Source organism: Hyla sarda, chromosome 6, assembly GCF_029499605.1.
Source record: "Hyla sarda isolate aHylSar1 chromosome 6, aHylSar1.hap1, whole genome shotgun sequence".
Taxonomy (NCBI): domain Eukaryota; kingdom Metazoa; phylum Chordata; class Amphibia; order Anura; family Hylidae; genus Hyla; species Hyla sarda.
This window is the reverse complement of record NC_079194.1, coordinates 102,846,405-102,864,523: the sequence shown is the minus strand read 5'-3', so window position 1 is coordinate 102,864,523 and position 18,119 is coordinate 102,846,405. Positions and strand designations below refer to the sequence as shown.

Below are 18,119 nucleotides of genomic sequence, written 5' to 3'. Positions count from 1 at the left end.
ACTGGGCAGCATTCGGAAGTAACCGTGATGTCATGAGGGGCATGGCTGACCCCCGCAGCGCAAAAACAGTATATGAAACATTTACTTCCGAACGCTGCCCAGTGGAGTACCCCTTTAAAGCGCTTGTCTCAGGAATCCATGCCCCGTCCATGAGCCCAAAGGACATATAGACATCATAAATGTGCACTGCTCAGCTCCCCCTATCTGAAAAAGCCAGTGAGTTCCATGCATTATATGGATGGCCACCATGCAATGCTACACTTCCCTGCAGCAGCTGCCTAGACATGGCTACCCTAGTGATAACAGCTGATTCCTGGGAAGGGAGGGGGAGGATGTGCTGGGCTCACAGATCGCTGTGCAAGCTTAATTTTAAAAATAAGTTGTTTCTGTGAGACAACCCATTAAATAATAGAAGATGGAGCTGTGACTGTTTTCCCGTAGAAATACCCTCTACCTACAGTATTACTATTGACAGGTGCACTCACTGGAGCCAGGATCATGGTTGCAGCTAATTGTTCCTCACTTTTAAGACTTTCTATGATGAGGAGAGTGGTGCAGGGAAATGTGAAGTCCTTTAGAGCTTACGCTGTGTCTTGTAGCCAACTAAACATGATATTTAAAGCATTCATTCAGACATGATGTGGACAATAATCTTCAATAGTTACCCTGTGAGGCCATGCGTTCTCCACACGTCACTTAGTGCAAGCAGCACATTTCCACTTGCAGTACTAGATCCAGCCTGTAAGAGAAAAGTGAGAAGCATTCAGTCAGCGCTCAGAGCTCTGTGTACATTTACTAGAAATCCTCTACCATACAAGCAGGGTCAGGAATCACACTGCTCAACCAACTTCTGTTTAAGATCAGACGTACAGAAAGGAACACAAACTATTGAAAATACACATAAAAAGAACAGAAATTCCCTTATTTGAAGGAGAACTCCAGTGATTTCTTTTATACACTATGCCGGGCAGCCGGAATAAAAATAATAAACTTTAGCTTACCTTCCGCTGCTCCCTCAGTGCTGATGAAATCTGTCTCCCGTACTTCGGCCTGACCTTCTTCCAGATTTTGGTGCCTGACATGTTACATTGCAGCTTAGCTAATAGCCGGCCGCAGAGAAGTCTGCTTCACCTGACGAAAGGCTGAGCCGCAGTGTCATCTAACAGGTTTGGGCCCAGACTTCTTTCTGGTGCATGGGCCCTTTATCTGATACAAATCTATCAGAAATAGAAATTTTATATATATATATTTTTTTTTTCTTTTCACAAACCAATCAGATCTGTCTCTGAATGTATGGTAACTGGCTGCAGTAAGAGTCCTACCCCACTGCTTGATCTGCAAAATGTAGCCAAGCATACTAAAAGGTACCTATACATGTGATAGCTGTTGGCTGAACCAGGGTAGGGTCGATTTCTCTCTCTCCTGCTGCCCCCATACACAGAAATGTTCGACTCAGCCGGGCATTCGTGTCTTCTGTCTGGGGAGAGTAGGGGTAGGCCACTACAAGACTTCTATAGCGGTGTCTTATCTCCCAGAGAACAAAATGATGTGACATTTGAGACCCAACATGCCCGATTTCCTCTCTCCTCAAACATCATCTGTTGGGGAGAGTTGAGAGGCACCCAAATACATTAGACAGTCAACTGGTGCCATCTAAATTTGTGGGTGTGGTCAGCTCTTGTCCATTGTGTATAGGGGCATTAATTGGGTACTCTAGGAATAGAAAAACACAGCTGATTTCATCTAAAAACAGTGCCACATCTGTCCTCAGGTTGTGTGTGGTATTTTAGCTCAGTTTCATTAAAGTGAATGGTGCCAAGTTGTAATACCACACACAAGCTAAAGACAGGTGTAGCGCTGTTTAAAAAAAAAAAAAAAAAAAAAAAAAAAAAAAAGAGCTCTGTTTTACTATTCCTGGATAACCCCTTTACGGTCCACCCTGTTATTAATCCTCCCAACAGCCATTGACTGGAAAGAATTACACGGGAATGAATACTTGCATTTAGGAACTGCAGATTATCAGTCTGCAGACCAGTGGTCTCCAAACTGCAGCCCCCCAGATATTGCAAAACTACAACTCCCAGCATGCCTAGGCAGACAATGGCTTGGAGTTGATGTTTTTGCAACAGCTGGAGAGCCACAGTTTGGAGATCAATGCTATAGAATGACTAAAAGGAAAGCCCCTGCCATTATAAATGAACTATGGCTCTCAGTCCTTATACGACTTCACACCAGGCAATTATAAGAAAACATGAAATATAATATCTGGTATTGGCTGGTTACATTGGTGAAGTCACACAAGTTGGCTACTTTGCCTATCTTTACCTTTGCCAGCATTATACGGGTCTTCACTACATCCAGGGGTGTAGTAACTGCAGCTGCAAAACCACCTGAGTAGTAAAAAAAAAAGACAAAACAAATAAGACCTTGTTGGGGATTGATCTTATAGTACAGTTCCCACAACCTCTGCCAAGAAATCTTGAAATGTGATGTTTATATATAAACTACATCAAACATATGACGGGTCATTCAGGACGGATCCCAAGGGTGAGTATTCTGCTCCTTGTAGTGCTCCTTCCGCAGACACAACCATGTCTAAGCAGATGTTCAAGGAGCCTCCCACCCTATAAGACCCCTTTATTTAATGTAAATATCAGGGGGGGTACAAACATTCACTTGTTAGAAGGGACACAAATCTTTAAAGAGCTTTTCCGGTTTTATGTAAATAAAGCTTTATCACTGTAAAGTATTACAACTGTTCAGTTTACTTTAGGTTTCAATTCCTCACAAAAGATATGTGTTTGCTGTCAGTGAATGAGAACAATATCAGGGGCAGTAACATAACAAGACCCCCCCTGCCCGTTACGGTGTGTCCAAGCCATTGGACCCAGGAAATGCTCTGTGAGCAAAGCAGACTGGAACACAGACTGATACACTGATGCAGAGAAAATTGTGCAACTGCTGCAGATGTGTTTAGCTCACAGAGCGTTACCTAGACTGGAGACAATTGAATGCACTTCTCAGTTGAGCTAAGTCTATACAGGTTTGTAGCGTTCTCATTCGCCGACTGCAAACTAACACTATCTTAAAAAGTGTCAATGAAATCCAACAGAAAATGCATCAGACAGTTGTAGAACATTTCAATAAACAATAATTAAAAGGGTTGTACTGTAGTAGAACATAGCTACTTTCTTTCCCCCAGAAAAAATGGCACACTGTCCACTTGGATGTGACACTGCCACGCAACGCCACTGAAGTAGTGTAACTTTAAGATGCTGGGCCCTGGTGAAAAAACCTTTACAAGGCCCCAGCCTCAGTTATAGCACTGGTCTACTCCTATAGGAAAGAGACCTTATGGGTAGGGCTGGGCGGTATGACCAAGTCTGCGTATCACGGTATTTTTGTAACTTTCAGCGGTTCCACGGTATATAACGGTATTTCCCCCCCCCCCCCCCCACAAATTAATTATCAGCCCAGCGCTGCGCTGTTCTGCCCACCAACAAAAATTTATTATCAGCCCAGCGCTGCTCCCATCGGGGTAAATACTCACATGTCACCCGCTAGTGCTGCCCTCCTCCTGCTGTTTGTTGCGGCCGCCGCCGCTGACTCAAGGTAAACAAAATAAACTAACGCATGTTCTGACGTTGGCCTTATGCTGGGGATGGGAACGTCTGAGAGCCGTCAGCCTATCACCAGCCGCAGCAATGTTCCGCCTCGGCCGCTGATAGGCTGAGCCCACTGTAATGTAAGGAGCTCTGGACGGCTTCTTACATGACAGTGGGCTCAGCCTATCAGCGGCCGAGGCGGAACATCGCTGCGGCCGGTGATAGGCTGACGGCTGCCCGTCGTTCCATTCACTAGGAAGCAGATGGGGCCGATACCGGACCAACAGGAGGCGAGTTAAAGTTTATTTTGTTTATTTTTTGCAGCCCGGGCATAGGGATACTGCACAGTATAGAGCAGTGGTCTTCAACCTGCCGCAGGGTGAGAACCACTGGCATAGAGTGTCAGCACCGGCGGCCGCAACAAACATGAGGAAGAGGAGGGCAGCGCATGCGGGTGACATGTGAGTATTTACCCCGATGGGGACAGCGCTAGGCTGATAATTAATTGGGGGGGCAGAACAGCGCTCGCGGGCAATATTTGATTAGTCCCCTGATGTGGGGACAGCGCAGCGCTGGGCTAATTCATTCCCGAGGGGGAGGGGCCCATCCGGTATTGCGGAATGGGTTAAAATTCATATCGTGCAGCACAAAAATGTCGGTATTCGGTATGAACCTGTATACCGCCCAGCCCTACTTATGGGTCCCTCAGGCTGCAGGGCGCGGGTGCACCACTTGCACCCCCTATAGTGTAACCCCCCTGTTCATACTTGATACACATACTGATATAGTCAGCATGCCAGTCACTACTGAATACTGCTCTCAGAGGACAGCATGAGGTAAATCACAGGTTCCCTTTAAGTCTATGTCCTCTACCATTTGCATTGAACACCAACTATAATTCTCTGTTATCAGCCAGGGGCTGAGGACAAGCTGTATTGGATTTATGACTGTCCAGAATAATCCTTGACCTTGAGTGTTCTGGTGGTTATATTTATTCATTCCACTTATTTTCCCTTTTGACCACCGTATACAAACTTTCTCCAAGATTTCCTGACATTTGTCTTGATGTCCAATCTTCTCAATGTCTTGTTTGTAACTAGATGCATCTATCTTTTCCCTGATTTTCTTATAGAAAACCTGTCCTCACTTTCATGCTGCCTGAGTTCACTCAATGGGGTGGTCCCTGGCAGCTTCTCCCTGCACCCCCGGCCTTGTTTGATAGATCTCTTCCTATACCCAATCGAGACTTATAAAGTGGGGAGAACCATGATGTCTTCAGACAGCATGAAAGTGATTCCAGGTTCCCTTTAAAGGGGTACTCCACCCCTAGACATCATATCCCCTATCCTCGCAATCTCGGCTACGGTGTCCCATACATACTTTGCTCCATGCCCAATGACTGGCGATCCGAGGCAGAGGCTTGTGACGTCAAGGCCACGCCCTGCTTGTGACGTCACATCCACGCCCCCTCAATGCAAGTCTATGGGAGGGGGCGTGACTTCCGTCACGCCCCCTCCAATAGACTTGCATTGAGGGGCGTGGCCATGAGGTCACGAGCCTCCGGCGTTGCACCCAACACTCTAAATGAACACCAGGCGCAGCAGGGAGATCGCAGGAGTCCCCAGCGGCGGGACCCCTACAATCAGACATCTTATCCCCTATCCTTTGGATAGGGGATAAGATGTCTAGGGGCGGAGTACCCCTTTAATCTTCTTCGACACTTTGAGAGTTCTGTTCAGCTTTACTTTCTGTTAACTTCCCTGCAGTCTTAAAAGTTTGTTCCAATGAGTTTTCTTGTCTTTATCCTTCAGGTTTCCCCACAATACCACCATAACCTTCTATTCTTCTATTCGCTGATGTCATGCTTGTTGATTTTTCACTGCCCAGATGTTTTGTTCTCCGTTGCTTTTGAATAGGTGGTTTTTCAGCCTGTAGGCGCTTGCAACACATTTTTTTCTCCCCTCCTGACACCACTTAATCTGCGCTGCTGTCAGAGCTGTCACACAAGCAGTGAATCATGGCCTTTCTGCAGGAGTGAGAGAAAGCCCTGAAGAGCAGCTCGGGGCAGACAGCTGCACGGTCCTGTACTCGCCTTTGCAGCCTCTTCACATAGGATTGTACTCTCTTACCAGGATTACAGGGAGGAGGGGGTGATTGACACCTTCTCCATTTTAAACAAAGCAAATTTGTCAAAAACAAATTGGTCGTCTTTCATCTTAATGCAACTTGTTTTTTCCCCTTTGGTAGAGTGACCTCCGTACACCAAACAACAACTGCAGTGATCACACTCTAAACAAACCGGCTTCACAAAAGAACGCTGCGCGCCTGAACCTAATGCACTTCCACAGGTTTGTTTTTTTCGCCCTCCTCTCGAATGTGTTCTTCCCCTCTTCCTCAGTTTAACATATAATCCCTTGCACCTGCAAAAGCTCCACAGACTGCAGACTGCCAAGAATCGAGTGGACGGTTTTGCTTGCATGACCAGAGATCCTGAAATGAAAAACAGAACAGAAATAAAAATGCGTAAAAAATAAATAAATGCAGGAATGTCCTTCAAGGTTTTAGATCATCTGCAAGGATGGGAATTGACGTAAAGGGTCATGGAAACCATTAGAGGTCAAACTTGGGAAAGTCACGACTCTCCAGATGTTATGGAACTACAACTCCCAGACTAGTGGATTAACCAGCAGGGAGCAACACTAAAAGAGTACAGTGTAGCAAACCTTAATATAACATAACAAAACACATTAAAAAAGATATATTAAAGATAGATCACAAATATGTAATGATATATTTTCTCTCCAGAATTTTTCTTCTTGGCCGGCTTAAAGGAGACGTCTCATGACAGACAACACCTTTCCTATCATCTGGATCTTCTGCCAAACAGCTGATCTTGAAGGGGGAAGCCTTGGCTGTCCAGACACTTCGCATCAGCGGCCAGAAACAAATGTATGATGTGGTCATTTGGCTAAATTTCTAGAGAGAAAAATGGAGGGGTACTGTTAAGAATGTTTCTTTGTACTTAACCCCTTAAGGGTGTGGCCTATATTGGGCCTTTGTTTTGTTTTGCATACCTCTGCTATTCCTCCATCAAACTAACTACGTATACATTTTTGAATTTTATTAGATTTTACTTTTTTTAAATGGATGTCACAGCCTGACATGAAGCAGCTGTAATATTCAGTGATGTGTATAGAAGACAGAGGGCCTGAATTATGGTTCCTGGTTTTGCCAGGTAGAGAAGAGAAGGGCCTGCTCTTCTTCAGGCCCCCCCCTTTAAAGGGGTACTCCAATGGAAAACATATACACACACACAGACACACATATATATACACACCGTATTTTTCGTCCTATAGGATGCACCAGCGTATAAGACGCACCCAATTTTTAGGGGCAAAATCTAAAAAAATAAAGATTTTGAACCCAATAGTGGTCTTCAACCTGCGGACCTCCAGATGTTGCAAAACTACAACTCCCAGCATGCCCAGACAGCCAACGGCTGTCCGGGCATGCTGGGAGTTGTAGTTTTGCAACATCTGGAGGTCCGCAGTTTGAAGACCACTGCAGGAGGAGGTAATACTCACGTGTCCCCGCCGCTCCGGACCCGTCACCGCTGCCCTGGATGTCGCTCCATCGCTGTCGCCGTGTCTACATCGCTCTGGAACGTCTCTGCTGCCAGCCGGGTATCCTCGCTCTCCGTCGCCGCCATCACTTCGTTACGCACGCCGACGCACGTACGCAACAACGTGATGACGAGGAAGGAGAGCGCCGGCCATCCAGGGGATCCCTGAACGGAGAAGACACCGAGGAGGCAGGTAAGGTCCCTCCCGGTGTCCTCTAAGCACTAACCCGGCTATTCAGTCGGGCTGTTCGGGACCGCCGCGGTGAAATCGCGGCGGTTCCGAACAGCTCGACTGAACAGCCGGGTTAGTGTCACTTTCCCTTCAGAAACGGCGGTCAGCTGCGATCGCCGCGTCTGAAGGGTTAATACAGGGCATCACCGCGATCGGTGATGTCCTGTATTAGCCGCGGGTCCCGGCCGTTGATGGCCGCAGGGACCGCCGCGATAGGGGTGTATTCCCCGTATAAGACGCACCGACTTTTCCCCCCAAGTTTTGGGGAAGAAAAAGTGCGTCTTATACGGCAAAAAATACGGTATAAATATTCTTTTTAAATCAACTGGTGCCAAAAAGTTAAACAGATTTGTAAATTACTTCTTTGAAAAAAAATTGTAATCCTTCCAGTACTTTTCAGCTGCTGTATAATCCACAGGAAGTTCTTTTCTTTTTGAATTCCCTTTCTGCCTGACCACAGTGCTCTCTGCTGACGCAGAGTAGTAGAAAATCCCCATAGAAAACCTATCCTGCTTTGGACAGTTCCTAAAATGGACAGAGGTGTCAGCAGAGAGCACTGTGGTCAGTCAGAAAGGAAATTCAAAAGAAAAGAACTTCCTGTGGATCATAACAGCAGCTGATAAGTACTGGAAGGATTAAGATTTTTTTAACAGAAGTAATTTACAAATCTGTTTAAACTTTCTGGCACCAGTTGATTTAAAAAAAAAAAAAAAAAAGTTTTCGAGCTAACATCTTATACACCACTGGAATTTTTTTTTAAATCAACTGGTGCCAGAAAGTTTAAACAGATTTGTAAATTACTTACCACCGCAATCTCCACTGCGGCACCCTGTCAGAAAACTCCGCTCCGTGCCCGATGACTGGTGATACAAGCCGCCACATCCCCTCCATTCACTTCTAAGGTAGGAGGCATGATGGCTATGTACTAGCTGCCATGCCCCCTCCCATAGACATAAATGGAGGGGGCGTGGCGTGACGTCACGAATGCGGAAGCTGCAAGCTACAGTGTTCCGAGCGCTGGCACTGCCAGCCCGGAGATCGCGGAGGGCCCCAGCAGCGGGACCCCCGAGATCTAACATCTTATCCCCTATCCTTTGGATAGGGGATAAGATTTTCTAACGGAGTAGCCCTTTAAGCCAATTACCCTTGTTTGAGAACATTTTACTATCTCCTGCACCTGTTCTTACCACCCGGTATAAAAGGGAAAAGGACAAACCAGAGCTGGGCCCTCCCTCTCCAAGGGCTCCACAGAAGCCGAATGGCCTACCAACATAGTGATAAAAATAATAATAATAATAATGGACATTGAATTTTATGTAAATGAAAATGCTTTTACTTCCATGTAAATAGCTTTAAATCCAGTCATTGACACTGTACAGACCTAAATGGAGATTTGCACAAGCTAATCCCCTTCTGACAGTTGACAAAGGCTTATAAATATCAGGGTGAAACTTGTGCTAATGTTTAATTTGTTACTCTGTGGATATTGCTGTACCGTGTCATTGCTATTTATTTTCAGGGTTTAAAAATGTACCTTTACCTTTGGTGAACCTTTCAGAAACTACTAAGGTTAATACTTAAAGGGAAGGTTTACTTAATATTTTTTTTTTAATTTTTGTTTAAATGCATCTAGAATGGAAAATGAAGCTAATCTGCTAATACTCTTTACCAAAATAATCTCCTGTTTTGTGTCTACAGCTTCTGTGCCGGTCTATGTTTCTCCATGGTAACAGACTACAAACCAGTCTAGACTGATCCTGTAGTCATATTGGGGGAGATTTATCAAAACCTGTGCAGAGGAAGAGTGGTGCAGATGCCCATAGCAACCAATCAGATTGCTTCTTTCATTTTCCACAGGCCTCTTTAAGAGTGGTGCAGTTGCCCATAGCAACCAGATTGCTTCTTTCATTTTCCACAGGCCTCTAAAGAGGCCTGTGGAAAATGAAAGAAGCAATCTGATTGGTTGCTATGGGCAACTGCACCACTCTTCCTCTGCACAGGTTTTGATAAATCTCCCCCATTGCCATCCAGCTGTCCCCTTACTGCTTGCTAATCTACCAAATGTATGTAAGCACGACCAAACAATTAGACTAAACATAAGAGGGAGATTTATCAAAACTTGTGTAGAGGAAGAGTGGTACAGTTGCCCATGGCAACCAATCAGATTGCTTCTTTCATTTTTCACCGGTCTCTAAATATGAAAGAAGCGATCTGATTGGTTGCCACGGGTAACTGCACCACTCTTCCTCTGCACAGTTTTTGATAAATCTCCCCCAAGGGGTTTGTAAGTATGTCACTACAGACATAGATAGATCTGCACAGGACCTCTAAATGGAGAAGTTTGGGATATTTTTTAATTTAAGACTATTTGTACAGTCATTAGTACAATAACTGTATTACAAAAAAAGTGTACATATTCTTAAAACAGAATCTTACGTTTCTAAGAAAATCCTATTCTTCTATTATGACAGACAGACCTCAAAACTACATATGAATAAACTCCCCGAAATTCATTTTATAAAGATTAACTTAAAGGGGTACTCCAGTGAAAACCTTTTTTCTTTTAAATCAACTGGTGGCAGAAAGTTTAAACATATTTGTAAATTACTTCTATTAAAAAATCTTAATCCTTCCTGTACTTATTAGCTGCTGAATACTACAGAGGAAATTATTTTCTTTTTGGAATGCTCTCTGATGACATCACGACCACAGTTCTCTCTGCTGATGTTTTTATAATAATAATAATAACACTTTATTTATTGTTGTACTTAGTGGGATTTGAACCCAAGGCCCCTGCGCTGCAAGGCAGCAGTGCTAACCACTGAGCCACCATGCTGCCCTTAGCATACATCTGCTATGCATGGTTACTAAAATGGACAGAGATGTCAGCAGAGAGCACAGTGTTCGCGATGTCATCAGTGTTCCAAAAAGAAAGGAATTTCCTCTGTAGCATTCAGCAGCTAATAAGTACTGGAAGGATTAAGATTTTTTTAATGGAAGTAATTTACAAATATGTTTAACTTTTTGCCACCAGTTGATTTAAAAGAAAAAAGTTTTTCACCGGAGTACCCCTTTAACCCAACTATCAAATTCCTTTGGGAGTCAAGAGCCGATTCAGATTCTTACAAGAGACACCTGTCAATAGACAGAAGTCCCTACCCCTTTACGTTGAGAAAGGACGGTATGCTTTGCTGCTCAGCACACTCCAAAATTTCCCCCAAAATTCAGGTTTTTCTGAATAAAATTTTGGGCAAATTGCAATGTACAGGACTTTTGACTATTGGACACTGTGATTCACCCAAAATTAGCCAAAAAAATTAGATTTAAAAGAAATCAAAATTTTTTGGGGAAAAAACTGAGTGGTCTGAAGGGTACAAACAAACTCCTCCTCTCCACCAAAAAGCCATGCTCACAGTGAACAACCATTTACGGCAACCATGGACATAGAACCTACTCAATCACTATACACCGACTCTATGTAGGTGTCTATCCCAGAAATAGTTTGAGAGTCCCTAGCGAGCAGGATTCAGGTCAACTATAAGGATACTAAGTATATATGATTCACCTGACAGAGTGCCATATGATATTAAACAAACACACGGTAATAGGATATACAGCGTTGGAAGACTGTGTTCTCTTCCAATATGTGCGCTGCATTTTTCAGGATGTGCTAGAGACAAGTTCTTTCCTTAGATTGAAAGGAAAACACAGAGGAAGCCATTGATAAGCCTTTGGCTTTGAAAAGCTTTTCCCCATAGAGCACTTACAAATGGTTCTAGTAACAGCTTGTGTTTCTGGGGAAACTCTATTTAGAGGAAGAACTAATGGTCCTGACAAAGTGACTGCGACAGCACAAACCGGTGACATTCTCATTGTGCGCCTGACAGAGGGTAGTGGATTCTATTCTGCTGCCTCTGCAATAGTCTTCTGTGGTTGCTCCACGTGAGCAGCATTGGAACTGATCAGCGCCCCACCGGTAACATTAACCCCGCTCACCAGCTCCATGTAACCCACTATCTACTGTAGGCATTTAACGAGATTCCTCAGCATGCACAACTTTCTTTTTTTTACAACGTTAAGAGTATTTATTGAAACCATTATCACATCATTATCCTGGCTGGAGCAGTAAAATATTAGCAAGACCACGAGAAAACTCGTTCGGCACTGCGGTATACCAAGAGATCTGGTCCTGGAGTTTGAGCAGGTATTGCAGGTAGATGGTAGCGGTGCTCTGGCTACAAGTAGTGTGCATAGATCAACATGTTCTTAAGAAAAAAGAAAGCCAACCACTCACCACAGTCCATCTTCAAGCATTATTCCAGCATAAATACTCACATAGCATATGGGGGAGAGGGGAGAAGAAGCGGGGGGTACAGAAAGGCCAGAGGAAGAACTTGTTAAGTACGAAACGGAGCTTGTTGCCTTTCTGTACCCCCCGCTTCTTCTCCCCTCTCCCCCATCTGCTATGTGAGTATTTATGCTGGAATAACGCTTGAAGATGGACTATGGTGAGTGGCTGGCTTTCTTTCTTCTTAAGAACAGTAAAATATTAGAATAACCACTTCGATCTCTCTTAGATTGCTCTCAGGAGTAATTCTATTGTACAAAAAGTTTTGCCAAGCATGCCAAAGACAGCCTTATGCTGTTCGTGAATGCTGGGAGTTGTAGTTTTGCAAGATTTAGAGGGGTTCAGGTTGTAAATCACTGTCCAGTGGTCTCTAAACTGTGACCCTCCAGATGTTGCAAAACTACAACTCGCAGCATGCCCAGACCGCAAACTGCTGTCTGGGCATGCTGAGAGTTGTAGTTTTGCAACATCTGGAGGGCTACAGTTTGAGACCACTGCATAGTGATCTACAACCTGAACCCCTCTAAATATTGCAAAACTACAAGTGCCAGCATGCCCACACAGCAAACAGCTGTCTGGGCATGCTGGGAGTTGTAGTTTTGCAACATCTTCAGGGCCACGGTTTAGAGACCACTGTAAACTGTGGCCCTCCGGATGTTGCTAGGCAACAACTCCCCTAGCAGGACCCGGATGAATTGCTGCTGCTGCCGCCGCACGTGGGGGATCCCCACATGGAGGATCGCGCTTCGGGATCCAGGAAGGGACCTTCGGCACCGGTCCCTGGACAGTTCCCCCGTTTTGCCCGGACACCGATAGGTGGGCAAAGTGGGGGAACCGAACTTTAACCCCCCCTCCCCCGGTCTGCTATCGGTCAGTCGCTCGGCCGACCAATAGCAGGGATAGGAGGGGTGGCACCCCTGCCACCAAACTCCTATCCCTTCAGGGGGATAGAGGGTGTCTCGGACACCCCCTATCCCCCTTATTTTCCGGGTCACCGGGTCACCAGTGACCCGTATGACCCGGAATCACGCAGAACGCAGGTCTGAATTGACTTGCGATTTGCGCCCATCGCGGTCATGGGGGGGCCTCAGGACCCCCCTCGGCGATGTGCGGGGATGCCTGCTGTTAGATAACAGCAGTCATCCCAGCCCGATCACCGCTACCGGTGACGCGGCGCTCCCGGAACCCCGCGACGTATATGTAGGTCGCCGCGCGCCAAGTGACACTTCGCGGCGCTGTACATGTACGTCACTCATCGTGAAGGGGTTAATGGAAGGAATTGTGGGTACGCCAGAAGACTTCTCATTAGTCTCCATTTCCCTAGTAATAAGACAATTCAGCGATTTTATATGTTATTTTCCTTTTTTCCTGCTTTCTTCCTTTTTTATTTTTGTCCCTCACTACATTAAAGGAGTAGTGCAGTGAAACATAACTTATCCCCTATCCAAAGGATAGGGAAAAAGTCATAGATTGCGGTAGTCCAACCGCTGGGACCCCCGCGATCTCCTGAATGGGGCCCCGGCAGTCTGCTGGAAGCGGGTGTGCTGACACCTGCACGAGCAGCGGCCAACACGCCCCCTCCTAGTATCCCATAGAGTAGTGGTTCTCAACCTTTTCGCAACTGTACCCCCCCCCCCCCCCAAAAAAAAAGGGAGAAAGTATGTCCGAGGGTACCCCTAAACAAAATAAGTCATAAAAGTACTTAATTCCATAATGGTGTGTGCTTACTTTTCTAATGCGATACTTATTCCCCTTGTGCATTTATTCCCCTCCCCCTCTGTTCCCCTTTTGCCATAATCGGATAATGGCAAAAGGGAATCGGAGGGGGGGGGGGATAATGGCACAAGTGGATTAAGATGGAGGGGGGGGGGATAATGATTACCATGTACTCCATATTAATCCCCTTGTGCCATTATTCCCCCCGCTCCCTCTTATCCCCTTTTGCCATTATCCCCCCTCCATCTTTATCCCCTTTTGACATTATACCCCCTCCATCTTAATCCCCTTGTGCCATTATTCCCCCCCCCCCTCCGATCCACCTGGGCCAATATATCAGATACATACAATAACACTCTCGTTCCCATCCCTCCCATACTGCGGTGTTACACTTAGTTTAACATGCCTGTCAGTCCTGTGTCTATCGGAGTCGGAGAGACGCACTGACAGGTGACGTCCTTCTGCGCTGAGTTGGCCAGGATGTCACAAGTCAGGCCCGGCAGCCACTGCAGCTCAAGTAAAGTTGCCACGGCTGCAGCTCTGGCCGCGGTACAATAAAGTGAGGTGCCGCGGCGACTGCAGCGTCCAATCCCCGCTCTGCGCTGACAAATACTGGCCAATGCACGGCCGGTATTTGTCAGCAAATTGCTGTCCCCAGCACAACCCGTGGCGTATCCCTAGGGGTACGCATACCCCTGGTTGAGAACCCCGGCCATAGAGATACATGGAGGGGGTGTGGCAGCTGTGGCTTCCTGCAGGGGTTGGAACGGCTGCTTCCGGCAGACTGCTGGGGCCCTGTTCAGGAGATCAGCGGTCGGACCCCCGCGGTCTATAACTTCTCCCCTATCCTTTGGATAGGGGATAAGTTACGTTTCTCCGCACTACTCTTTTAAGGAAAGGGACTGACTCAGTGGCTGGGGCCACCCTATTAAGGAGGTAGATTCCTCAAAAGGCAGGGAAAGCTCTACTGAGGGAGGTATATAAATAGAGTAGACATATATCTGTAGCCCTGTTTATTGCATGTATCCATAATAACCCATTATGTTATTATCAGGGAGTGTTTATTTTCTCTCTGATTTTTTGTGTGTGGTCAATTTTTATATTGTATATGTTTGGATAATTAAAGGTTAAGTTTTAATTTTTGTTTCTTGCCTAATTGGGGATTTCTGGATTTACACTGCTTGGTGTCCAATGGATATCAGTCAAGCTAAAAGGTAGGATTTTGTTTATTCTCCTATCCGCCAATGTCTGCAGCTCCAAACCTGCTAAGGAGCTGTCAGATTCAAGAGCACCATCGCCCTGCTATGAGGGGCCTGGCGTCCGCTGATACCTCATTCTGATTCACAGCATACGGAGGATATTACTCCTGTGCTACATATGTTGCATATGCACATTGCAGCCACGTCATCATGAAGTTGTGTTTCCCAGACGGCAACCTATTTTTCATGGAATTCCTGACAATGCTTGGCTGCGAGTGTACACGTTGCACAACATTTTGCCCAAGAAATCTGAGTATGGTTTCAAGTCGCATGGTGGCAAACAGAAGGCCGTTGTTTAAAAGGTGCTGTCTCTTTATATTATGCTCAACCAACAGCAGTGACAGCTAAAATAATAAAGAACATAGCTTGCAGCAATAGCAAACTTGTCAGGTTACAAGAAATTTGTATTGCACATAGGTTGCTGCTCAAACTTAGGAGAATGAGTCTTAGTCCTATAGAGACGTTCCCCTTTGGCTCATCAGGCCACTGACTATGCTAAACTTTAAGTAAGCCCGGAATTGACAGCAACAATCTCTGCTGGCAACTGCCTAGCTGTCAGAAATGGGAACATCGGCAATCCAGGGAAAGGAAACCTCTGCCTGCATATGGCTGTTGGGGACTGCGGGCGCACAGGCACAAATAAGGGCTTCAGGGACACAAAAGGACATGGATACTGGACACGGGAGTGGGGAGTTTGAATCGGGGAAGTGGAACAGAGGAGTACAAAAGAAGGGGTACACATATACAAACTTACAAGAAATAATGCGCATTAAAAGAAAAGTACAACATTGGCTTGTTCTGCCAATTAAAGGGAACCTATCATCAGATTTTACCCTATATAACGCTTGGCAAAGTGTTATATAAGGTAAAATCTTTATCCTCACCATCCCCGGGGAACACTCCTGCCTGCGGGGATGGTGACTTGCTTGGTGAGGATATGAACTTATAATCTGCTCCCTGCCGCACCCGTAAGTTCCTGGGAGCTTCTCTCACCTAGTCCTGTGTCTTCGGCCGGCAGCGACGCCCCCTCCGATTGATTGACAGGCCGCGTCATCGCTCTGCTCCGTCTGTTCAGTGGGCAGAGCAGATTGTAAGTTCATATGCTCACCATCCCTGGGGGTAGGAGTGTCCCTGGGAATGGTGAGGATAAAGATTTTATACTATATAACGCTTTGCCAAGCGTTATGTAGGGTAAAATCTGATGATTGGTTCCCTTTAAAAAGTCAAAAGGAAAAAAAATATTGTATGTAATGTGCAGTGCAGGTGCTGTATTGGTGCACTAAGAACAATTATAACAAAATGTACTGAATAAGGATATATACACAGAAATTTCCGTGATTTCAGGGAACCATTATATACATGACATTCTTTTACAGTCAATGCTTTACCCAGTGGGCATTCACAGCTTGACCAGGGCCAACTGAGGAAGCATTTCCCAGAAGCTCTGAAAAGACTATGAAGAGATGACTATTACTCACCAGGGAATAGCTTAAACCTTCCCTTAAATGTGTTTACAGATTCTGTATAGCCTCACATCTATCATTCAGTGATGAGACAATCTGTAGGTCTCTGAATGAGCTAGTATCAGATACCCTAGCTATGCACAAGCGCTTGTGGGTATGACTTTTTTTTTTTTTTTTTTTAGGAGTCACAAATTCTAAATTAGGCTTAACATACAGGAAAAGAGGGTGAAGGGGGAGAGCATAGAATAGTTTAGTCGCCAGCTACAGTTCAGCACTTCCTGCGGTTCCTGCAGGCAATATGGCTTACCATAATAACAAGTGACATTGGCAGGGCACTGAACCATATACGGAAAGCAATCCAATATCTACAACACACAAAGAAGAGGAAGACAAGCACTCACCGCAATGGACATCTATGTGTGTGAGGCAAAGATGTCACGGGAAGGCATAACCAAACGGTGGGGAGCACTCAGAGGTGACTGCTGGCTGTTTCACATGAAGGTACGTGCTTCTTTCGGCCTCCAAGGGAAGCTGGAAAAACAGATACCTTTATGCCAAACGGCCGGCAGTCACCTCTGAGCGCTCCACATTGCCTGTTCATGCCTTCCCGTGATATCGTTGCCTCTCACATATAGACAACAATTGCGGTGAGTGCTTGCCTAACTCTTCTGTGTGTGTCTAAATTAGGCTTATTTACTTGAGTATGCTAAAATGGTGCAGAAGTCTCTCCCATTTTATTGTGGCATCCAGAAGTTAAATCATTGTAGTCAATGTCACGCAAGTGATTTTCCCCATTATTAACATCACCTATCTACCTCTAACCTTTTGTGGAGTTGCTTGGCTAATGTCAATTTTCTTCCTTTGCAAGTACTTTTCACCTTTTCCATTTTCATTAGGACCACATATTAATAGAAGTGATTACTATGTGCCCTTTTATGGATACTTGAATTTAGGACAAGGTTTGATTTAGAGGGGAGCACAGCATATTAGAGGGTCACACATATACAGCTCTGCAAAATACTCAGAGTTCAAAACATTGTCAGAGCAGATGTAAGGGTGCATTCACACCACGATTCTTTAGTACGGTGACCACATCCGGCTGGGAGATGTGAAAACTGGGCGCTTCCGTTTCCTTGCATCTCATTCATTTGAATGAGCCAACCGGAGTCAGATAGTGACTCCGGTCAGCTCATTTTTGCCCCGTTAACGGTTTTATGACCGAACTGAAAACCGTGGTATACTACAGTTTTTAGTCTGGTCACAAAACTGAATACAGGGCAGAAATGAGCCAACCGGAGTCACTATCTGACTCCGGTCAGCCCCCTTTAAATAAATGAGATGGGGGCCGGGTCTGGCCGGTCACAGTATTAAAGAATCGTGGTGTGAATGCACCCTAAGAAAGTGTTCTTTCAGGATAACCTTGTGCTTGGCCGGATAAAAGTACCCTTCACAAAGACAAATCTGCCCAATACCAGCCATATTGAGGCATATTCAGATAATCACCAACACCCAACCAAATTTTACAGTGAGTGTGAGGTGCTGCGACTTGTAGGCCTTTGAACCCACTGTGAAATTTGGTGGAGGATCGGTGATGATCTGGGGATGCTTCAACAATGCTGGAATCAGGCAGATACATCTTTGTGAAGGATGCTTGAATTAGGCAAATAAATGCAAAATCAATAGATTACTACAGAATAATTGCCGACAAAATTACAAGGATATTTTATGGTAATTCAAAACGAAGAGAATAATCACATTCCATGAATATATCAAACATGAACCATCTAGTCTGAACACTTGAGCCACACCAAATATACATTGCATGTGGTGTGCCTACAATATATATTATATGTATATATATATATATATATATA

At 45.2% G+C, this 18,119-nt stretch overlaps 1 protein-coding gene across 2 annotated transcripts in view; it reads right to left on the bottom strand.

Moving 5' to 3' along the window:
- The window catches only part of SLC25A26 (solute carrier family 25 member 26), a 183,419-nt gene that overhangs the window by 9,392 nt on the left and 155,908 nt on the right, over positions 1–18,119 (bottom strand). For both annotated transcript variants that reach the window (XM_056524560.1, XM_056524561.1), the window contains exons 7-9: positions 6,026–6,095; positions 2,326–2,390; positions 666–739 (exon numbers count right to left, since the gene is read on the bottom strand). In XM_056524560.1, the coding sequence (XP_056380535.1) occupies positions 666–739; positions 2,326–2,390; positions 6,026–6,095 (209 nt within the window). The remainder of the gene's footprint in view (positions 1–665; positions 740–2,325; positions 2,391–6,025; positions 6,096–18,119) is intronic.